The following is a 24,743-nucleotide window of genomic DNA, read 5'->3' on the forward strand; positions in this document are numbered from 1 at the left end:
ATCTACCTGTTAGAAGTTCATATTTAAGAAAAATAATAGGATCCCTTCCTTAAAGTTTCGTATCAAATATATATATAGACACACACAAACGCGCCGAAATTAAAAACCCCGCGAGACGTGGACGCGCATAGGCAAAGGCACCAAAAATCTGCAAAAATTAAAAAAGAGCAAGAAAGAAAAAAAAAAAATTAACGATCACCGTCACCGTCACCGTCGTCGTCGTCGTCCCTGGTGTTCTTACACCTCATCAAAAGCCATCTTCTTCTGAAAATTCATGAGGGTTCGACCTCGACCTGTCAGCCGCCCTAATTCGAAACGCGCCGTTTCACCCTCCTAAATTCCCATCTTCAAACCCTAATTCCACAAATTTCCAACTCAATTCCGAATTTCTCCGCCGTCATCGTAGTCCGTGGCCATGTTTCCGTGGAACATCGCGAAGTCAGCGGAGGCGATGTTCTCGCGGTGGGCCGTGAAGAGAGTATGCAAGTTCCTGTTGAAGAAGAAGTTGGGGCAATTCATATTGGGCGACATCGACGCCGACCAGCTCGATGTCCAGCTCTCCGAGGGCACCATTCAGCTAAACGACCTCGCGCTTAACGTCAATTTTCTTAATCAGAAGGTACGCACCCGCGCTTTTCTGTGTTTCGTTTTGGTATTAGCTCGTGTTTGGCTGCCAAGAAAGTAAAAGTAAAATAAACTATGTTACTCTCGTTTTTCTTTCTAAACATGTGAATTTTGCCTCACCTGAGGTAGCTGAAGTTTGAAACCCGAATTCGGAGTAGTCTCGGTTTGGTAATTGTTTAGGGATTTTGTGAATTTTAAAATAATTCCACACAAAGCTATAGTTTTGAATGGAAACTGTTATTAGCACTCCAATAATCGCAATCTACACTCCTTACATTTGTATTTTTCTTTCTAAATATAGAAAGTTTGAAGTGCAAAATGAGAATTTTGGAGTGCTAATAACGGCTCCCTTTTGAAATATGCAGAATTGATGTTTATAATGATATGAATATGGATACTGCTATTTTAAGTGGAGTAACTTGCATGTTATATTTTGCTGGGGTTTAGAGAGCTATTATACTTTTGTTAACTGCGTCTTAAGTTATGTTTGATGTTTACATGGAATTGTTAGAGTTTAATTGTTGTCTTTGGCAACTCTTTTCTTTCCCCGCAGTTCGGTGCAGCAGCATCCGTGATAATAAAAGAAGGATCTATTGGCTCCCTGGTAGTTAGAATGTCTTGGAAGGGCGAAGGTTGCGAGGTTGAAGTGGATGAACTTGAGCTGGTGTTAATTCCATGCGCAGAGTATAACTCACCAGCTAGTGCCGAAAGTTGTAACATCGATAAGGATGGCAACCCAGGGAAGTTCAATGGTGACATGGCAGACGATGGTGCAAAATCTGCTTCCAGGGATGTGCATGAAGGTGTTAAAACAATTGCAAAGATGGTAAAGTGGTTTCTCACGAGCTTCCACGTAACCATAAAAAGGTTAATTGTTGCATTTGATCCTTGTTTAGAGAAGGATGGAAAGACATTAGGGTGTTCCTCAACCTTGGTGCTCCGAATTTTAGAAACTGAATGTGGAACATGTGTTTCTGAAGATGATAGTCAAAATTCTGATGCAAGATTTGACAACTTTCTTGGGATTAGTCAATTGACCAACTTTGTCAAGTTTCAAGGAGCATCACTTGAACTGCTTCAAATGGATGATGCTGATAATCAAACGTGCATTCCGTGCCAGTCAGAAAGAACATTTGATGAATTCTTTCCAGGGTGCTGTCCACCGGGTGCTACCACACCAATATTGGTTGGGAAAAGAGGTGGATTTTCAGGGGATATAAGATTAAGCATACCTTGGAAGAATGGGTCTTTAGACATCCGTAAAGTAGACGCAGATGTTTCTATTGAACCTGTAGAATTAAGATTTCAGCCCAGCACAATTAAATGGAGTTTACTTGCTTGGGAAAAATATAAAAGTCTGGTGAAAGACAGGAGCAATCACAAACCAGCAGATTCTGTTTATCTTGATTCAACATCTCACTGTATTTCACCAAGGTCATTTTATTCTACAGCAGATAAGATGGCCCAAAGTTGTGGTAGTTTTCACACTGAATCCTCTTCTTTTACACTACAAGAATCAGTGGCTGAAGCTCTGCTACCTAGGCCACATATTATATCAGATTGGGTACCCTTTTTCATCCATCAAAATAATAGGGATGGTATTGAAGAACTTGATTTTGGAGCAAGGTCAGTATCATTCTGCTATCAGTATTTTCATCAAGGAACCGCTGTTGACATAGTTTTCAGATACGTCTAGGGTTGTTTAATTTATTAATATCTTTTATCTGTTTCTTTTCATTTGGTTATCATGTTGATCTGGCAAAAAAAGTTATTTGTTGTCCTATTGCTGAACATAACATATAAATCAAGCTACTTGTTACAAACTTTACACATCTTATTTGTCTGTATTTTGAATGTTTTGGTCTTTGTGCAGTGTGGATCAGTTTTTTGAATGTTTTGATGGAATGAGAAGTTCCCAATCAGCATTAGGTAACAGTGGGATGTGGAACTGGACGTGTTCTGTTTTCACTGCTATCACAGCTGCATCAAGCCTTGCTTCTGGATCTTTGCATGTTCCACCTGGTAGTGCAATATCAACCCTATTAACCTAGAAGTTTTAAAGTAAATTACTTAATTGCATATCTACGTTAATATTTTTTTGGGTAAGTTGTATAAAAATTTAAAAAACTGCATCAGTAATCATTGAAATGTCAGGAATATTTGTGGTGTCAAGTTGTTGTACCCAGATTGTTGAACTCAGTTTGAAACTTTGCATAAAATTGACTATGTTTTAATTGCTTTTAGATATATGATATCTAACATTTCCATTTAGGAAGAGCATGAAAGAAAGTTAAAAAATACGAGAAAATATAGTTTTCTTCTGGAGATATACAAGCACTTGATTTGTTGAGTCTTTAGATGTTACAGTCTCCGATATTTCTCTATGCTAGTAAAGTTTTCATACTGTGTATCTTTATTTTCTTCTAGACATTTGTCACTGGAATTTTGATTTGAATCTTTGTCTACAGAACAGCAGCATGTTGAAACAAATCTTAAAGCAGCTTTAGCTGGGATTTCTGTCGTATTTTCATTTCAAGATGAAAAGCAGACGCATTTTTGTGATTCTAAGGGGGTTGATTCAGATGTTCTGTACCTAGGTGCAGAGTGCCGAGACATCCTTCTTGTTACGCAGGTAATACCTGTGCTTGTTGAGCATTTTAGCTTTTGAGTTTGATATCTATGATATTTACTTGTTATCTGGTTCTACATGATTGTCAGCAACACTAACTTGAAACATCTGATAAGGTCCACAGGTATGCCCTCAAGAGATAAGGTTCAAAGGAACAATGAAGTATATTGAGGTTGCTAATTACTCAAGTTACAAAGAAGATACCCTTGAGTTTGGCTTTCAAGGGTCTAATACCAATATTAATGGCCGTACTCTTTCGGTTCAACATCTTCAAGCTGATGTTCAAAGTGTCCTTCCTCTGCATTCCTCATCTTCTGAAGATTTGGTTGAAGAGGTTCCATTTGGGTACAAGAATGATGTTGTCAGAACTACGTTGCTTAAAACTTCAGGTGTTACTCACTGTCAGTTTACTGTGAGTTCAAGTACATCAAATGTGAGTTTATGTGGGACAACATCATTTTCACTGAAGCTGCCACATCTTGTTTTTTGGGTGGACTTCTCCTTGCTAAATATGCTATTAGAACTGTCTAAGGAAGTTGGAAAGCCTGTCAAAATGAATGGTAATCAGACTGAGTTTCCTTCTGAGATCTCTAATAAGAAGCATGGATCATCTCGTGGGGATCTTAGAAGATCTTCTAGTCATGTTAAGACCTTGTCTTCAACAGATACTCTGCGAGGTGATATAATGATTCCTAATGCAAGGATAATTCTCTGTTTTCATAAAGGTGGTAAAGATGTTAGAGGCTTCTGTTCCTGGGACCAGTTTATTGCTCTTGAGTTTTCTTCACCATCAAATTTTAACAAAGGTGTTCAAGACCATGGCCCAACTTTAGATGCAAGGTCAGATGAAAGGTATTCTTCAACAGCCACATGTTCTTTACATTTGAATGTTGGTAATCTGGACATTTTCCTTGTCAGTCCTGCAAGCAAGGATATTGCTGGAATCAGCTCTGGAAACATGCAGAGGCAGACATTTGCTGCAAAAAATATAATGTCCGTCAGCAACAGTACATGCCGTCTTTCTGTTATTAGTATGCTTTGGCAGGAGGGTTATGTGACTGGTACTTGGATAGCAAAGAAAGCCAAGTGCTTAGCTGGTTTTGAGGAATCAAGGAGCATTTCTAAATTTGTCGGAAAGGATCATGAATTTGCTTCAGTATCAACTGTGAAAGATTTGCAAGATTTGAATTCCCAAACTCGACAGGAGATTATCTTGAGCTCAGCGTTTTTACTACGTGTTTGTCTACCCTCTGTTTCAATAAACCTAGACTATTCTCAATATGAAGGTTTATATTGTCTTTTAGATCAAATGATAAATGACTTAAACACGGATTGTGGTTCAGTCAATGTTAAGGAAGCATCTTCCGCGTCTCAGACATCTATCCTTGTTAACTGTGATTTTGTTGAAATTTTGATTAGCCTGGATGTAAAGGAGATTGTCAAAAGCTCAATACAGAGTGAACTTCCTGGTTCGTGGCATCGGCTAAAACTGAAAATTCAGAAGCTAGATATGCTTTCTGTCTCCAATATTGGAGGTATATCAGGTGCCAATTTTTTCTGGCTGGCCCATAATGAAGGCAGATTGTGGGGTTCTGTAACTGGTGTTCCTGATCAGGAGTTTCTTCTGATTGCGTGCAGCAACTCAACATTGAAACGCGGTGATGGAGGGGGCTCTAATGCATTATCCTCCAGGCTAGCTGGTTCTGATATTGTACATTTGTGGGATCCCAAAAGTTTCCATGGTTCTACATCTGTAACTATCAGATGTGCCACTATTGTTGCATTAGGTGGTCGCTTGGATTGGGCAGATGCACTATACTCCTTTTCCATTATTCCTTCTGAAATTAAAGCGGACAAGTGTAACAAAAGGGATGAATGTAGTGCACCTTGCGGATCTTCCTTTGATCTTAACTTGGTTGATATTGGATTAAGCTATGAGCCCTACCTCAAGAATGTGGTGATAAGGAGTGAAGCTTCAGATTCTGAGCCCAGTTTTTCATATGTCAAGGAAGAGACGGGTGAGGAACATGTTTCTTGTCTTTTGGCTGCATCTTCCTTGAATCTTTCAAACTCAATGACGGCTGGCTCAGTGGAAACTGATTACAGAATTAGAGTGCAAGATCTTGGGCTTCTTCTCCGTGTAATGTCAAAGCCTGAGGATGCTGGTGGCATTTATAGTGTACAACATCTACACAAGATTGGGTATGTTAAAGTTGCCAGGGAGGCACTGGTTGAAGCAATTTTGAGAACTAATTGTAATAATGGCCTTCTCTGGGAGGTAGAATGTTCAAAATCTCATATCTACGTGGAAACTTGCCATGACACCATGTCCAGTCTGTTTCGTTTAGCTGCCCAACTTCAACAGCTATTTGCCCCTGATGTGGAGGAATCAGTTGTGCACTTGCAGACTAGATGGAATAAGGTGCAGCAGGAACAAGAGAGCAGAGGTTTTCATGATGAAGCAAGGAACTGTGGTAGTGATTCTTTACAAGCAACTTCTCAATTGCACACTTCTGGTGCAGTTACAGAGAGTGAAACTCAGTTGGTTGGGTTAATGGATGAGATATGTGATGATGCATTTCTCTTGGATAAGAATCAGACCTGCCATTCTGAGTCACAAATTTGTATCTCATTTGACCAAGACCTTGGAGAGGATCATTATTCGGGCATTGCAACTCCTGATATTCTCTCGCTTGGTGCACCTTATGATGGGTCAGTGCCTGAACCAGAGTTGGAAAGTAGTCAAACATCATTTCTACAAGAAGGTAGTGTTCTGGAGTTAATAGAAGGGTATTGTTTATCTGATTCACGGCCTCTCTCGGAATTATCTGCCAACAGACAATCATCGCATGAGATTCTAAAATGCAAATCCAAGAATTTCATAAATGGAGATGTTGGAGGAGAAAGTAATGGATGGTATGGTACTTCCATTGGAGTTTTAGAAAACCACATTCCTGAAGCGAGTCAAAATAGTATGAAGGAATCTGTAGAAGACAATCTTCCTTTTATTGAAGGTACAAAGTGCAATGATTTTGGAAAAGCCATTGGACGTGTACTTCTTAAGAACATTGATGTTAGGTGGAGAATGCTTTCTGGGTCAGACTGGCGCGATTCTAGAGCAACTGGTCAGCGATCGGTGGATTTTAGTGGAAGGGATGCTACTGTATGTTTAGAGCTTGCACTATCCGGAATGGAGTTTCAGTATGACATTTTTCCTGTCGGTGGAATCTGTGTATCTAAGCTTTATCTTTCAGTTCAAGATTTTTATGTATATGACAGGAGCAAAGATGCCCCTTGGAAACTGGTAAACCTGCTATATGCTTTCACACCAAAATTTTACTTTTTTGTGCTTTACAGAATTGATTAATTATCTTTTACCTTTTTTGTTTGGAAGGTACTCGGATATTATCATTCAAAGGACCGACCTCGAAAATCATCTTCAAAAGCATTCAAGCTGGACTTAGAATCTGTCAGACCAGATCCTTTAACTCCTCTTGAAGAATATCGGTATTCCTTCTGCTTTATATTATAATTAGCGCTTGGTTAAGTTGGTTTTACAAATCTGCTTCATTGATGGTAATGTAACAGTATTATTTGAGTCTTGATTCTTATATTCTTTCCTTTTAGGTTACGTGTTGCACTCCTTCCCATGCGATTGCATCTTCATCAGTCCCAACTTGATTTTCTCATTAACTTCTTTGTGGCCAAGAACTCTTCAACTGATCAGTCTTCGGGTGGTCGTCAAGATGCTGATGGTTCAAAAATCTTGCCAGCAAAAATTAATGACGTTGCAGGGCATATCATTGGAGAGGAGGCATTTCTTCCTTATTTTCAGGCAAGTTGTTTCCTTCTCCCTGGTGTTCTTTGAGTTTTAGCTTTCAACCTAAATGTAACTTTCAGCTTTATGTGTGTTTGCATGGGAAATATCAGTCTTGCTTGGTTAAGTCTTGTTGGCTGATATTAGTTGAAGCAGAATTCTTTGATTAAAAGATCAAGCAAGAAATCTCATGTAATTAATAGAGTTGATTCTAAAGAGTAAATACAGATTGTAGGCAGTAGATTTGCAGCATTCATATTTGACTTATTGTATTTGGTTTCATACTTGGTCTAGATAGTTTGTTGCTATATATATCCTCCAATAATTTGGAGAATAACATTTTAAACTTGCCTTTTCCCAGTAAATTGGGTCAACTGCATTATTTTCATTTTTTGAGACTGCTGATGTCCTCAAACATGTATTACCATTGGGCATGTTTGAAGCCAATCTCCATTGTAATGATTATATCCTCTTTGCTTAAGAGGAAGAAAAACGAATGGGAAAATAGAGAAATACATACAAAAGAGTGGTATCAAATTTTTCTGTGTAGTTCATAGAAGATAATAGATCCTGAGAGAACTGGTGCTCAGGTAGGGGGTGATGCCCATAAATTTTTATGCTCTTATATGTAAAGTATGTGAAGGGACGCACTAGTTTGTGTCTCTTTTCAACTCGCATACAGCGCTTTGTAGGCTGTGAGTAGGTTGACACTGATTAGTTGATTCTTCTTTATTAGAAATGAGAATAGTGAAGCAAGCTGACATCCAATTTGTTGTCTTTGCTGCCTGTGCATTTCTAGGTTGCTCTGATTATGTCAATTTTCAATATGTTCATTTTTAGAATTTATGCCTTGTGATTTTTCTAAATGATGATGTGAAAATACATGTTCAAACTGCTTACATTTTCGTTTTTTCCCCTTCAGAAGTTCGATATATGGCCTATTCTAGTTCGGGTTGACTACAGTCCCAGCCGTGTTGATCTGGCAGCATTAAGAGGCGGGAAGTATGTAGAACTTGTAAATCTTGTCCCGTGGAAGGTAAATGCTTTGCTTCTTATATTGACATTGTGAGGTTATGTACAAGGGTATAAAAAGGCAATACTTGATACTTATTCGTCCTCGTAGAGCTGATTGTGAAAAGAGAGAAAATTGTTACATAATCTCATTAAGGATGCTATTCTTTGCTCCTGGTATTGCTTCCCATGATTTTTATTGTTCTTCCATGTAAACCATGACTCCATGATTCTGCCGCTTCTGTTTGGTTGACATTAAACTTCTGACCTTTTTATTTTTCCTATCCAGTATGCAAAGTTGAGCCATGGATCTAAAAATTTTAATGTGTCTTATTTTTTTTGTTTTTTGTCTTTATTTTATGCTGCTTGTTCTATCTGTTAATTTGATTCAAGAAATTGGAGTTTTAGTTTCATTTTTCTTTTATAAAAAGCTTGGAAAATTTGTATATACCATTTACTGGAGGTCTGTAATTCTGGGATTAATAGAGTAAACAGAATGGTTTGAATGACGCCCACTCGATATAAATGTATATACCCCATGCACACAAACAAGCACATACATATTTTTATAGCTCTAAAAACTTCAAAGAAGTGGGATATAACTTTTAAAAACTTTTAAGAAGTGCAATATTTATAAATTTGTAAGCAATTGAGATTTCCTTTTTTTGTTTTTTTCTGCTACTCGGTCCTAGTGTTCATCTTGTTGTGCTTCTCTTTCAAAATCTTGGTATCTAATTATCTGATCTTTGTGTTCCATTGCCTGTGTTTAAATTCTTCTTTTCATTGAAATTTACTGAGGAACTTATTGGCCATACTTTCACAAATAAATGCAGGGCATCGAGCTACAGCTTAAGCATGTTCATGCTGTTGGTATCTATGGCTGGGGTAGCGTATGTGAGACGATTGTAGGAGAGTGGCTAGAAGATATTTTTCAAAATCAGGTTTTAGTGACTTTACCTTTACATTTTTTGGAATTCTGCCCCCTTTCAAATGCTAGTGTATTTATAACAAGTTACTGTATTTTGATAATGTAGGTTCGTAAAATACTGCGAGGTCTTCCAACTATTCAGTCATTGGTAGCAGTTAGTTCTGGTGCAAGGAAGTTGGTTTCTTTGCCAATTGAGAGTTATAAGAAAGACAAGAGACTACTTAAGGGAATGCAAAGAGGTAAGTTTATTTCATTCAAATGTTTTCCTTCTGTAAACATGTGCATGTCAGTAAGTTGTTCATATTTTAGTTGAACTATGTAAAAACAATAAAACAAAAGAAACAAACTAGCTCTTAAATTTGATCCTTGAGTCAAGGTATATACAGTGTCAATTAACTGAGTTTAGATAAATGAGTTCTTTCTGGTTATTCAACAGTATATAAAGCCGTGTTGTCACTTGTCACTGGGATATTTTCATTAATTAAATAATTTAGTATTCATGACAGTCTACTTGCTTCCAGGCACAATTGCATTTCTTAGAAGTATTTCTGTTGAAGCTGTTGGACTTGGAGTACATTTGGCCGCTGGGACTCATGATATTTTGCTCCAAGCGGAATATTTACTTACAGGCATTCCTTCTTCTGCGCCATGGTCTGTACCACATAAAATCAAAACCAATGTTCGATCAAATCAACCTAAAGATGCTCAACAAGGAATTCATCAGGTGAATATTCCAACCTTGGTAGTTGCTCCTAAACTTCCAACAGTGGGGGCGTAAAATTGTAGTTCTTTCAAACTCCGAAATTTCAACCCAGAGCTGTTCTGTTGGGATCAAACTCGATATAAAAGAAAATGATCCTGAAAACAAGTTAATTGTCTCTCTTTGACAGGCTTATGAAAGCCTTAGTGATGGCCTGGGGAAATCTGCTTCTGCCTTGGTCCGGACTCCCCTGAAAAAATACCAGCGTGGAGCTGGTGCAACATCAGCTTTGACAAATGCTGTTCGGGCAGTTCCTGCAGCTGCTATAGCTCCGGCTACTGCTTGTGCTAGTGCTGTGCATTGTGCTCTTCTTGGCTTCAGAAATAGGTTACTCCTGTATTCTTGATTTTGTTTTGTTCATTATAACAATATATAATCATTTCATAATATATTTGACACAGTAATTTCAAAAACCAAGATTTAATGTGGCGCTCGTGTGTGCAGCCTTGATCCTGAGCGAAAGAAAGAGTCCATTGAGAAATATCAGGGTCCCCCCAGCCAAGGGAACAAAACTAATGGTTTGGTCAAATAATTCTCTGATTAATACTGCTATCTTTTGAGCTGAATATTTCTTGCAGATCCATCACATAGCACATCCCAGATTGGTAGCTTACTTTGTGTTCGTTGTTGTTTTTTTTCTTTTTCTTTTTTTTCTATTACTGTAGGTGATTAAACTCATGACTGAAATGTTGAACTACTTGTATTCCTGGAGAAGAGAAGAGATCAGTAATGAGCCATCTATTCTTGCGTTAGAACTTACGTATCATGTGAGTTGATCCTTCTGTCCATGTTAAATAAAGGTTTTTGCAAAACACGTTTGTGTGAGTGTGTGGGTGTCTGTCTCTCAAATCGGATTTGATTTATTATGAACGATAATGATGTCAGTTGCTTGATTTACAAGGTAGATACGCTTGGTCTATCAATTGCAGGTGTAGAGTTACCGGAACTATTTACCGGATTCTTTCCGTTGGAGCAAGACCATCAGGTAGTTTTGTACAAAATGTAGATGTCCAAATAGTGCCCATAATTCTTAGCTTTCTGTCTGTTGTAAATATTTATTCATTCAATTATTGCATCTCAAGGAGCAAGGTTGCTAGTCAGCAAGATTTGTTGAGGCTTTGTGATAGGATCTTCTCCTCGTAATCGTTTTTCTTGGCTTTTATAGGGCTGTTTCGTCTCTTTCTTGAACAAATCATTCATTCAGCTATTCGTACATTAGTTTAGTCCGGAGAAGGAATTAACAGCTGCATATACGTGTTTGGCAAGTTAATGATTTGATCTCCAACCGATGCTTGCTCGCCCTCTTGACATGCGGCTCCTGAACCAAAATATTAACAATGATAATCTACGCTAGGGAGTAGGGGGCGATTGAGTATCTTGATGTTAATGCGGAGAGCAATGCTTTGATTGCTCTATACGAAAACGAGGCGACAATATAAACAACTTGTGTTAAAATATGAACAACATAAAAACAATTGGTAATATGAGGAGTAGTAAATCCGAACATTTCGCAGCAACCTGAAGACTGAAACGCTCGCTCAACCATGTAAGAGAACTGTTAACATCAAGAGTTTGGTAACATAAAAACAACTCATGTTTGTGCACCCATACTCAGAATGAAAATAAGGAGTTTGATTCCGATTATGGATCTATCTTATGTTTACTAAGACATAGAGGAATTAAGATTGTGAGGGGCCACATGAAAAATGGAATTCGGCTCCTCGTTTTGGAGGAATTGGATTCCTTGGTGGGAGGTCGGAATTGAATTCCAAGAGCCGGAGCCACTCAGGAATACATGAGTCTTACTATTTATCCCCCATTCAGGCAGTTAATGGTTCTCCTAGCTTATTAGGACCTAACGGAAGTGATATTTCCTATATGTTGGGTATTCTTTTAGAATGTTTTGAGAGATTGAGACTAATTTGGAATCACACCAAAAGATTGAAGGATTTTAGGTACTTAATCCTAAAGATAAATATAATAATTATGTGATACCCACGTCCAAACATTGTCGTAGACTCCAAATTATAGTGCAAAGCAATATATTTTTATCTTCAAAAATATATGATTATTCTGGATTTTTTCCCTAAGGACAATTGATCGGATTGGTAAAAAAGATAAAGGATCATTTACGAGTCAAGTTTTAACGAATAAGTCAAGTTTTACAAGTTGTCATGTAAAAGGTACAAATTGTTTAGGAGCTTTATGAGCCGAAAATATCAAAACTTAAGCTTGGTTCATTTTTCTAACCAGTTTAATATTGGGAGTTTTAACAAAACATTACTGATATTGTTTATTTGTAACGAAAAATCACATTTTTACCTTTGTCTGATACTATTCACTACACCATTGTTTGTCATTTTTTATTTTAGACTTTTCATTAGTTTTCCCATTAATATTTTGTTCAAGCGCTCATTTGACGTAGAAAGTGAATTTGAACAAGCCAAAAGCAAGCCGAACTGAAATCGTTTGAACCGATTCACGGTCCTAAACCACGTGGATGATAAGTGCAATTCCGCCAAAGTTGCACTGTGGTCAAGAGTCCCTCGCTTAAATTGATGCTTGAACAGAATCTAAAGGACTCAAAGGGATCCATCATTTCGTGATTCTTCCTTGAAGAGAGTGGCCATTTGGTTGGAAAGTTCGGTAGCTGTAGCACCCACTTGATCAATTCCCATGACATGAGGGCTTACAAGAAAGGGATGCCCATGTATTTATGCATCACAAGTTCCAAAGGATCATGTAGGACAATGCTAATACTACTAACCTTTAATGCAACGTAGCTAATGAGTTGGGCATTTGAGATACTTCACAAAGATAAAAGAGAAGAAAAGAGAAAAACTGGTTTAAATGATCTGAAATCGAATTTCAGTTGTTGAACTGAACAAAACTATATATCTATGACCTAGTGAAAAGTATTGACAGCATACTTAAAACTGACCATTTCAGGAAATGAAATTTGAAAAATGATAATTTGGGCCAACTTGTCAGCAATTATAATGTGAAACAAAAGAAACCACAATCAGATAGATCAACACCATAGATTTAATTACATAAATACTCAGAGAAATTCTCCATCAACTGCAAACACTTGTACAAAATGGAACAGCCAAATATACCTTCTTCTTCTTGTTCATCATCTTCTACTTCTTTGGAGAAGAGAGGATGAAAATGTTGTCTAGAATTAAATGGAATAAAAAAAATAGAACTGGGAATTGCGCCAAACCCTAAAACTCATACAATTCCTCATAAAAACCACTCTCTAATATCAATATACCTTAAAAAGTTAGCAGGAATTAATTTTCCTTGCATAAAAATACCAACTTCCCATATCATCAGATTCCATCATCTCTGCAATTGAACCCTCCAAATAGAAATTCCTGCAAACCACAAATCGTACATTAGAGGATTTCGATTAGTTTCCGTGTTACATAAAAACACCAAATGGACAAAAGAAAAAAAACAAAAAAAGCATCTTAACTGTTTACCTGGCTTTCCTTGCTAATAAGCATAGCCTCATGAACAAACACAGGCCTCCTCTCTTCAGCAATCCTCTCCAAGACCGAATGACCTCTATCGCCTTTTTTCGGAACAATTTGAGCCCTCTTGAGCCCCAAACGCTCCTTCCATCTGTTCAAACTATTTGTTGCTCTTGGCAACACATCCCCATAATCCTCATCATCAGCAAGTAACTCATCTCTCAAAGTAGTAGTCTTATTCCCTGGCTGGTTGTTGGCACCATTATCCTTTAAGGGCAACAATGTGCCCTTGAATATGATCTCGTCCGCCGAGATCATACCAAAGTTGTCCACGGAGAATTCGAAATCCGATGAGACGGGTGCTTCTCGGTAGCTTGATTCGTGCTTGATGGCCTGTTGAGTGTCTGCAAAGTCATTGGAGAAGGAGATTCTAGGATCCATTAGAGCTAAATTAGATAGAGAGAAGTGTAGGAGCAGTACTACTAATAATACTACTACCAGTGAGTGAAGGATGCAAAAGGGTTATGTTGCGAATTGTTAAACATGTTTAAGCATGGCAATGAACGTTGAAAGGATGCCCTAATTATAAAGCCCCTTTAAATTTGTGGATTTACTTGCATACAGTTAGAATCCACATGGAGATGTTTGCATTTATATTAGGGAGAGCTTGTTTTATGCGTATGACTTGTAGACATCTCATGTTACTCAGATTTGTCATCTTTTAAATTAAAAATGCAAGTAAAAAAAAATTTTATTCTCTTTGCATTAGTATAACGTCAATTAGCATTACAGTTTAGTAATATCTTTTTTTTCGAAATGACCAATTCATTACTAAATTATTATGACTTTACATACTGTATTGCTTAATTCAAATTTCACAACGGTAAATACATCTTTGTATTAAAAACAGAAAATACTTTACAGATAATAACTAAAATTTCTTTTGCTTGGGGCTGTGGGTGGCCAGTCTCATTCACTTGTAAAGAGGGATGAGTGGATGATAATTGATGGAAAAGGTTTCATATTTCCACATTAGTCAAATGTGGCAGACACTTTTATAAGCTTTTTTTTTCTTTCTTTTATGCAAAATGGGTTAAATGCTGTATCTGTCCAAATAAGGAGCATGTGTGACTGTCACATGTCATGATATGGGTGAGATCGCAACTCCTATATGATCTTTCCAACGCAGCCCTTGTCTGGTTTTTTGGTGGTGGTAGAACAAAAAGGAAAAAGAAAATATGAGAATATGTTATTCCCACAGGTTTTTTATTTTTATTTTTATTTTATTTTTATTATTTTATTGTATTTTTTATATATAAATTCTAAATTTGCACACAACATCATTGAATTAAACATATAACTGCTTGATACTAATTTGAGAATGCCTAGAATTACAAGAAAGGTCAAGTTATCCAACATTGTTTCCTTGAGTTAATTGTAGCTATAGCGGTAAAGAATGTTTACTTGCTCTCACAGTCCTTCAGTCTAGTCATTAATGAAGAGATATGTACACTACATCATCACATCAAACAGATAAAAACTTCAGCGTGATAAAAGAATGCTCCTTGAAATGAAAGAAACGTCAAGTTATCCAACATTGTTTCTTTGAGTTTAATTGTAGGCATAGTGGTAAAGAGGAGCGTTTACTTGCTCTCACACTCCTTCAACGTAGTCATTAATGGATAGATATGCGCACTACAACATCGTATCGAGCAAATAACAACTTCATAGTAATGTAAGAATGCCCCTTGAGTTGCAAGAAAGGTCAAGTTATCTAACATTGTTTTCTTGAGTTTAAGTATAACCAGCAATAGAGAGCATTTAGTTATTCTCACACTCTTAATTACTATTCAATTCTCATCCTCATCTTTTCATTTATCTTAAAAGTAAACAAAAGATATTGGGATCCAATGTCAAGTTTTTAATTAAATAAATAAGTGAAACTCACATCATCACGCTTTGATATTTCCTATATATGTGGTTTGACATATTATTTTAATAGTTTAATTCTCATATTACTTGTCCTCTATTTTAAGCTATTCCATATAATTGGTGTCACTAGATCTCCCAATCAAGTTCACCTAGTCTCTTTTTAGTGTACAAGTCAAGTTTTTTCCACTAATCTCTCACTCATCAAGATAGAAAAGCTCAAATCTAGGACCTTGGATTGCCCTAAACTGTACTGAAAGAATAAACGTTTGTTTATTCCAACCCTAAATTATGCAAGAAAGAATAAAGATTCTCACCCACATCCCTAAGTTATTAGGACTATTGACCTTCACACGGTGACAACTTGAGCAGGTATTTGAAGTGAAGCATTGCAATTAGGATCATGGGTTAGTCAGAGGAAGAAGAACGCTTGGTCAAAGGGCATTGTCTCCCATTTTGTTAGCAAAACTTGTCTTTTGCCCTCTAGTTTAAAGGCTACCTTCTGTCTTCTTAAAATTAATCCAATTTTCAAGGCTCATTTTACGATGTCAGATCAGGATTTAAACTGTATTATGTTGGGTGATATGAACGTTACCCTAATTATACATGCTTATACTTTTCTAACATGTTTTGTGTAGAAGTATTACAAAATTTAAATAAGTGGCTCGTCACCATCTCATAACCTTATATGCTCTGGCTTCATATTTTTTAATTTTAAAATTATATGGCAAATCACATATTCAAGACTATGAGAGTTGTCAAGGAATAATCAAATGGCTAACCCTAATTCTTTGTTAGAAACAAATGAGTGCCATTTTTATTTTTTAATGGAAAATTTTGGAGGCTATTGGGTCAAGCTTAAGTGGTGAAGGTGAGTGGGAAATGGGTCAAAATTAAGCTACGTTAAGAGTTTACTTTTTAAGTAAATATATTCATACGTAGATAAATACTCATGTTTAGACGTTAACATCATTTTATTTGAATTTATCTTTGACTCCTAGTTCCCTTGGCCGAGTTTGTCATATTTTATGTTGTTAGTTGCATCTTTATTCACCTTGCATCCATTTCATTGCTTTTTCCTAGGTTTTACCCGTTCTACACAGGTTGCCTCGTTTAACTATGCATTTGAATGAGAGATTTTTGAGTACCTGTTTGGGTTAATATTTAACACTGGGCTTTGTAATAATGAAGGCCCAAAGGCGCGAAAGTAAATGAAGACTTGCCCGAGCCTAGTCGATAGGCCCGAAGTAGATTGAAAGCCATTTTAGCCAAAACTTAGGCCACATGCCTATGATTGAAGTGATGGGTGATAGAGACCAACTCACCATCAGCCAAAAATCACTTTTTAAAGGGTATGCAAGTAAGTAAGTGATGACTCACTACCCTCCAAATGTTATCAACTAAAGACAGAGATGAGATAATTGGGCCAAATGGTCTATAAAAGCTGAGAGAGGCACCATAGACAAGGACACCAACCAATCAAAAGACATACAAACTCTGCTCTCAAGCCAGTTCGTACCCAGAAAGCTGAATCTTGTCCAGATCCAATCCCTTTTAACTATAATTCCCTTATACAAAGCTATCTTTTGTCAAGTTTCGAAGCTTTGCTACTTTCCCTTAGTGTTATAATATCGATTCCCTCCAGTAAAACCTATTTATTTTTCATTCTTCACTGCGTACAAACCTTTGTAAACACAAAGAGAGGTGACTGCAAGAAGTTCAACCTTGCCCGATATGGTTAAATCTTGCCCGATTCTCTCTTCTTTGTAATTACATTTAGTAGATTTGTCATTTAATGTACTTTCCTTCATGTATTTAAGTCACTTTCAATTGGTTTCGACTTAAGAGTTCCATTTATGTTTAAATCTGATTAAGTTATTAAGCCTGTTTTCATTAAAATAAACTTTGATCGAGAAAATGGTTAAAAGGGCCCTAAACCCCTTTCATTTTGGTCATACAAGACTATGTATTAAAAGTCCTTTTTTACAAGCCAAGAAAAGAACTTAATACAGACTTAACCCATCTATGACAATCATTTGATAAACAAGAAGTCTAAGTAACTTGAGACGCAAGTAACCAGCTTAAATCACTTCCATTCAACAATCTGTTATACAAAGATAACAGTGGCACACTCAGATCCTTGTTAGTTTTGATTGTGAGTCTCAAGGCCTATACCAAAGGCCCCATAAAGGCACCTTTCAAACTAACTGTAAACTTATCTTGCAGCACACTAAGCCGCAAGATCTTGCCTGATAGGCAAGAATGAACCACTTCCTCAAGAGCTGTGCGAGGGTCCAGGTCTAGAAATCCAGCCTGAACATAATTTTGGCACGCTCGATGAGGCATATCTTGTAATTTTGTTTGCTAACAAGAAGGAAAGAGCGAATGTTCAGGTGGAACGTAAAGTACGGGCAACCTCTTTGTCCAGCAAAAGCAAGTATGACGGATCATCCAGAAGATCTCCCCCCATCACACATCCTAACAATTTTAGAATGCTCGACTTCTTCTGAGAAGTTAGGTGGAAAGGTTACTAACCAAGATTTGAAAGCTACCATGATTCAAGTGCTGAGAAACATGGAAAAGATCTATCTCGAAACCAGAGGAGAATTCAGTCGGCTCTGTTCCCTAACAGGATCATTGCAAATAAGGTTAGAGTTAAAATACTCTTCACCAAAAGATGGTTATGTCAGTGAAGTAGCCACAGAGGTGAACCTAAAAAAAGGACCAGCAGTGCCCTTGTATCCAGTACTTGAAGAAAAGAAGGACAAGGGGGAAAAAGAAGGAAGAAGCTGAAACCAGCCATCGAGAAAAAGAATTTAAGGAGATGAGTTTGCCTGAACTTTTCCCAAATGTAGGAAGCAGTTCGGGCAAAAAGGACTAAAGATTGGGGCGCCTAACTTAGTAGGAGAAGATAGTGAGAAAGGTTTGTCTGCAGCTGGGGGTAAGCCTTTGCCCTACGAGCCACCACCTTTGGCTAAAAAAGGAGGTGATAGATAAAGACAACCAGATTCACAAAAGGGAAGCTTCCTCAGGCGTTGATCATAGCTCGAAGTGGGGGACTGCTTACACCCCACACAATAATGTGGCTAACCAACAACTCAGAAATGAGTTGGCAGAACTAAGAAGGATGGTGGTGCAGAATGCTCAACTGCAGGCCCACCCGATGTTTAGTATAACCTACCAGAAGCCTTACCTTGAGTATATCGATGAGCATAACTTTTTTGCTCTCAATTTCAAGATGCCCGTATTCCCAGCCTATAGTGGGGGATGACTGTAATGTGTCTTCCCGAGATCATATTTTCAAGTTTTCAAACCATTGTGTGGTGTTTGAAGACAACCCCAACTATCAGTTGAGACTGTTTAGGAATTCATTAGTAGGCTTGGCCTTTCAATGGTATTCTCTATTACCTCCTAATTCCATTGCCAACTGAGGGCACATGGAGATGGCCTTTCATGAGCAATTTTATAGGGTGGAACCAGAGATGACCATCATTGATCTAGTGGAGGTGAAGCATATGAGCATGAGTTTATCGAGGATTTCATGGTGAGGTTTAGAAAAACGAGGATGAGGTGCTAGTTCCCAATTAATCACGCCCAACTCATAGCCATTACCCAAAAGGCTCTGAGGCTACCTTTGAGGAAAAAGTTCTATGGTGTGTAGTTTAATGAGCTTTAGGAGTTAGTGATTGCGAACTCTAAATATGAGAAGTTGTTGGCTAAGGAATAATAGGTGAAGCATTCATCCAAAGTACCTTTTTCTACAAAATTAAAGCCCTAATACACCAGTTACAGTTTGAAGGCTTAGAGCCGGGAGAAAATGAAAACAGCTTGGGATAAGGGATTAAGTTATGTGCAGTAGAGATGACCACTCATTTCAAACCTTTAATGGGTGAAGGGATTGGTTCAGCCTATCAAAGACTAGAAGATAGTGATAAATGATGGAGGGTTTGTGCCTATGAAACCCCCAAAGTGCCAGACATACTCGTCTGATCTAACCAAGGTAGTAAATATCTACAAGGAACTAGTAAGGGCTAGGGTGATTTTGCCTGACAGTACTAAGAAGATGCCTAAGCCTGAAGAGCTTAAAGGGAAGAAGTATTGCAAGCTTCACTACATCTTCAATTATTCCATAGCCAATTATGTGCAGTTCAGAGATTGGATCCAAGATCTCATAGTCAAGGGAAAACTGTTGTTGGAGAAACCTCAAGCCAACATGACGATTGACACAAATCCATTTCCTGAAGCCCCAATCAAAATGATCAACCTTAATTGGGTTGAGAAAGGAAAAGGAAAGGCTACTTGGGATGAGAAGGGAAAAAGAATGCAAGCTATTAGGCCATCAGAAGGTGTTAGAAGGTTGCCTGATAGGCCTAACGCAACTATGGTCAATAATGTCAGTGTGAGTGCGAACTCAAGGTGCCAGCATCGGGCACCATTATTGGCCAGGAGTTAGCCAGAAGAAGAGAAATAGAAGAATAAAATGCCCGCAAAGGTAGTTGAGAAAGAAACCTCCAAGAATGTGTTCCAAAGATTAGGGGAGATTCAGAACCTAAAGGCCTTTTTGAAGTGTTTAGAAACTATAATGCCTCTGAAGAAGCCGTGGATAAGATGAAAAGTTACCAAGATGGGTGTATGTGAAACCTCCCCGGCCAAGTTATCATAGCAGTATAAGGCAAGGGTGGCGAGAGAAAACCATGAACCTAATTTCCTCAGTTACTAAGAAAGATTCAGCTCGACTTGGTCCAAAGTGGTACATAGTAAGGAAAGATGGGAGACCTGTTAGAGAAATGGAGGCATCAATGATAAGAAGGCTTCAAAGATAGCATAAGGCTCATATGAACTCGTTGAAAATTCCTACTATGTCAAAAGCTTTCGGAAATGTCAAGTTTGAAGAGGTCACACTAAGAGGAAGAAGATAAATTCACTGGAGAAGCAAGAAAGAAGTAAAGAGAGCTAGCAATAAAGTTGAAGGTGAAGGAGATCATGTACCTCAAAACCCTCACCCAAGGAAGTACAAAATGCTGAGGAGAGCTTAAGAGAATGTATGATGCCTACACCAATATGGAATCCAGAGCCTATCTATTTTGGGATTATTTCCCTTGAAAAGGGGATACCTTCACCTTTACTGGTAGACACTCCCTGTGAAATTCCAAGGCAGTTGTATAACTGTGATATCACAAAGGAAGAGGAAGTGCCCGAGCTAATGCTAACCAACGATGCACATGCATAGATGGATCAATTTGTGTATCAGATTGGAGGAAAAAAAGAAGAAGTGCCCAGACCAAGTAATTTCCACGTGAACATGACCTATGTCTTGTCGGCCATGTTTTACGCAGAACCTGATAGGAGCATATTTATGCGACTTAGTTAGCTTGTTTTCTTGCATTTACATAGCTAATTTCTATTTATTAGAGTGTTTTAGACTATTTTTGTGTTTTTTCAGGTTTAAATGACAAAGTTGGCAAGAAAGTGCAATTTGGAGTTTTTAGAGCAGTTTTGGGCTTGGAATGGATAACATATGCATGGAGTAAGGTGGATGGACGAATGTGAAGTTCAAGAAGGGCTAGGAATGTGCTTAACGAAGTTCTCGTGTGAGTTCCCATAAACAAAACTGTGAGGGCATGGCCGGAGCCCAAAGCGGACAATATCGTGCTACGGCGGAGCCGGTCTGGGATGTGACACTTTGGTTGTCTGTCAGTTAGTTTGATGAAGATATGACAAGTTTTGGGAATCAAATTAAGATGGAGAAGAGAGCAATTGTATTATAATATCGTCCATACAAAAGAGAGTAATTTTCAGAGGATAAGCTTCTATTAATTTTAAGAAGAAAAACAATTGAGGAGCTGAGGATTTAAAAAGTGAATGAAAACCACAAATATACACTCTTGGTGATAGATGTATAAAGAAAGAGTGAAAGACAATAGAGAAATGGAAGGTGAGAGTGCCATAATTTGATGACTTGGAATTTCATAGGATTTAATAGGAGTTTGGACTATTAAATTTGGATGTGGACTACTACTTGAATGGAATGCAGTTACTGAAATGAGAGGGTTGATGTGAAATTAACTTGACACACAAATTAAACCTTATTTGTGACAATTGTAGTATATATGCAAGTAGGGATCGTTCTAGACCGGGGATTAACTAGGGATGCTAATCAACACAATTAAGACTCAAAAACACTAAACTAGACTCTATAGACTCAAAACTAACTTAAAACACTCAAAACAGCAACAAACACTCAAAAAGACTCAATTTTAGACCTAACAAGTGATTTTGACGAAAATAGAACTTAACTTGACTCAAAAGACCAAAAGAAAACAAAATTTGACTCAAATAACAAGACTAAATGAAAGGGGGATTGTTTTTGACGAATTTAAAACTTAAAATAGAAACTTTGTAAAAACGAATTTGGGTGAATTAAATGGGTGAAAGGCTAGTTAGAGGGTCCTTCTCCACACATGATATATGCATACAAACCAATTTCCAGTTATTATTCCTTTAGACTATGAATGACAACGCCCCAAGTTAGTTGCATCGCACAACTAACCATCAGATTTTCCTTATTCCATTGAATTGAATGAATACGCATTACAATCAAATTATCTTTCTCAAGTTCCTTATATGAAATGCATAATAAAGATACATATCAAAAGTCATTAAGTTTTGTGAAAATCATAAGCATTGACAAGGCATTCATCACTATGAAACGCATAATAAAGATACATATCAAAAGTCATTAAGTTTTGTGAAAATCATAAGCATTGACAAGGCATTCATCACTATGAAACGCATGAGACTCATACCAAGGATTTACTTAACACGATTGTGACTAGCAACCTCCACTGCTTGTGAATATAAGTGAATAACTATTATGTGAAACTCCCTTATACTCTAGCATCAAATTTATCCATGCAAATTAAGTGTTGACCCTCAACCAACACACATAAACAAGTTTTAATAACTTAGATAAGCAAATCACATTCAACGCTTAAGAAACAATAATTGGACGTAATCAATTCATATAAAACATATAATCATGGCTTCGAATTCACCTCTAACTAAAAAGAAATTAGTTCCACATGTTCATCATAATTGAAAACCAAATTAACATAAACATTGAACTAAAACTAAGGATAGAAAGAACCAAGAAACGCTCCACACTCGAATGGCATGCACGACACTCCCTTGGATGGCAGATTGCACAAGTCTTTTTCTCCTTCCTTCCTTGCTTGTGGCACTAGGGTGATGTATTGTGAATTGTGGTGTTTGATGGCTGAATGTATGAATGAATGAGTGAGTGAATGGATGGTTTGAATGGTGCGGCAAAAGCTTGAATTTATAGGCTAGGTTTTGCATAATTTTTGAAGGAAAAGGATTGCACAATCCAATGGGAAAAGGGTTAAGGCTTGGCAGAAACCAAAAGGGAATGGGATAGGGAATACACGGCATAGCCCTGGGGTTCTAGAAGGATAGGTGCGGCACCTTTGTAGGAGGAAGATAGGGCTTCTAGAAAGGATGTTTTAGGGCAAATTTCAGGACCTAAATGGACAAGGACTCACGGCATAGGTATAGAAGAGGGATTACAACTCCTAAACCTCCAAGGAATGGCCTACATGCGGCACACAAAAGGATTAGGCTTCTAGAATCTGAATTAGGTGTTTAAATGTATAACTAATCCCTTCTAAATAGCTAGAATTAAGGTACAAAGTGATTTGGATAAGATAAGATAGGATAATGCTAGATCTAGAAAAGGATAAGGTTGGTTAGGATATGATAAGATAAAGTTGGATAATGTTCCTTTTTTCTTGCTTTTTCCTTATCTTCTTTGTATTTGAACTTCCTTCTCCAGATTTGTAGCATTTCCTAGCCTCTCTTGACTTTAATTTCGTCCATCCACTTTGCTCCATAGTTAAGCTATCCAATCCATGCCCAAAACTGCTTCAAATGGCTCCAAAATGCACTTTCTTGCTCCTTTTGCCATTAGGACCTAAAAACATACGAAAATAGCTTAAAAGACTATAAAAGTAGTAATTAACTAAATAAATGCAAGGAAACAACATAGCTAAGTAGCATAAATATGCCCCTATCAGTGGTTAGAATTGGAATAGAAGAAAAAGAAATGCGTTCAAGGAAAAGTGAAACTTAGGTTTATTGCTTAACAAAAAGGAAATAACGATAACAAATTGTGGACTTATATTACAAGTGATACTTTAAATTATTGTTAGAGTGTCTCAGTGCTGGTAACTAGCATCGGAAAGTTTAATATGAGCCAGCCATTGAAGATTAGACATATAGAGTTGATCATGTTACTGAAGGGATATAAATATAAGGATTGCAATATTAATGAGAATTTAATTTCAGGATTATCACAAGATATATTAGGAAAATCATGATGCTGGGGAAGTGAAAAAGGTGAATTTTCTGAAATGGATTACATTGAAAGGTTTCTAAATTTTAAGGATGAAATTGTAAGTGATTAAGGACTTGGAAACTAAAATATCAAATTTGACTTACTAGAGAGAAATACTTTGATGTTAGACTTGATTGTTATGAGAAAAATTTGTACAGCAACATTTGGCCATTAAGTAGTATAAGCATGAAGATATTTTACATTAAGAAAAGTACTTGGAGTATACATATGTTTTGGAGTTTCAATCCATGACCTAAGTGTGGAGATTAAATGCACAAGTGTAGTGTTGAAGTTTTAGTTTGTTAGGTACACATATTTTGATTGTGAAAATAAGTCTGGAGATTTGTTGTGCAATGGATATTTGAACTTAGTTACTACACAACATTGGATTGTGTGATGAATCCGATGAAATCACAAATAACGTGTGATAAGAATAAAAGAATCAATGTAGTGGACCAAGTGGTGGGTTTCGAATGATGTAAACCATTGAGGCATCAGAAAGACCACATGTAGCTATGATTCAATTTGGAAACTACATTTAGGGTTTGGTTAAATGGCCTTGTTAGTTACAAGTACTTTCATGAGATTGTAACTAGAGACAATTGGAGTTGTGATAGTTAAAAATTGATACTAAGCGTTTAGTTCCATGGCGAAGAAGCATTAGAATGGACCTTAAGAAGGACTCTACGGACGGCCTTGTTGATCACTATTGTGTTGGGCGGAGCTATGAAGATCAAATTACCGTTGGCCTAGAAATCATTAAAGAACCAAGAAAAAAGATCAAGGTTGTTCAAGATATATTGAGAGTTGCTCAGAGTAGGCAAAAGTTTTACGCTGATAAGAGGAGAAAGCCTTTTGAGTTCCAAGTGGTAATTTTGTATTCCTGAAGGTTAGCCCTCAAAAGGAAATGAATCAGTTTGGAGTGAAAGGAAAATTAGCACCCAGTTACATAGGTTTGTTCAAGGTTAAACGTATTGGACCCATTGCTTATAGATTGGACTTACCATAAAAGTTGTCATACATCCACCATGTGCTCCGTGTATCTCAACTGTATAAGAGTGCATTAGATATCTAACAATTCATGTCTTGGATTAATCTGCCACTAGCGTAAAATGTGTCCTCTGAAGAAGGATCGATTTGTATGGTTGATCGG

At 37.3% G+C, this 24,743-nt stretch overlaps 2 protein-coding genes across 2 annotated transcripts; one reads left to right on the forward strand and one right to left on the reverse strand.

Annotated features, from left to right (window-relative positions):
- The first annotated feature begins 262 nt into the window (after positions 1 to 262).
- LOC125473776 (autophagy-related protein 2-like) lies at positions 263 to 10,931 on the forward strand. The gene is made up of 15 exons (XM_048577059.1): positions 263 to 619; positions 1,178 to 2,250; positions 2,498 to 2,646; positions 3,093 to 3,256; positions 3,378 to 6,557; positions 6,648 to 6,760; positions 6,881 to 7,088; positions 7,993 to 8,106; positions 8,915 to 9,022; positions 9,116 to 9,248; positions 9,531 to 9,733; positions 9,900 to 10,096; positions 10,214 to 10,287; positions 10,435 to 10,536; positions 10,699 to 10,931. Exons 1-14 carry the CDS (start codon positions 416 to 418, stop codon positions 10,440 to 10,442), a joined length of 5,928 nt encoding a protein of 1,975 aa, XP_048433016.1. The 5' UTR covers positions 263 to 415; the 3' UTR covers positions 10,443 to 10,536; positions 10,699 to 10,931.
- A 1,840-nt stretch (positions 10,932 to 12,771) lies between these two features.
- On the reverse strand, positions 12,772 to 13,694 carry LOC125473777. Its single transcript, XM_048577061.1, has 2 exons — positions 13,258 to 13,694; positions 12,772 to 13,149 (listed from the first exon to the last, which is right to left on the reverse strand). The coding sequence occupies exons 1-2, from the start codon at positions 13,687 to 13,689 to the stop codon at positions 13,105 to 13,107; spliced, it is 477 nt and encodes a 158-aa protein (XP_048433018.1). The 5' UTR covers positions 13,690 to 13,694; the 3' UTR covers positions 12,772 to 13,104.
- Positions 13,695 to 24,743: the final 11,049 nt, after the last annotated feature.

The sequence above is a fragment of a genome, unplaced genomic scaffold (assembly GCF_019419815.1).
Source record: "Pyrus x bretschneideri cultivar Hongxiangsu unplaced genomic scaffold, Pyrus_bretschneideri_v1 Contig96, whole genome shotgun sequence".
Lineage (NCBI taxonomy): Eukaryota > Viridiplantae > Streptophyta > Magnoliopsida > Rosales > Rosaceae > Pyrus > Pyrus x bretschneideri.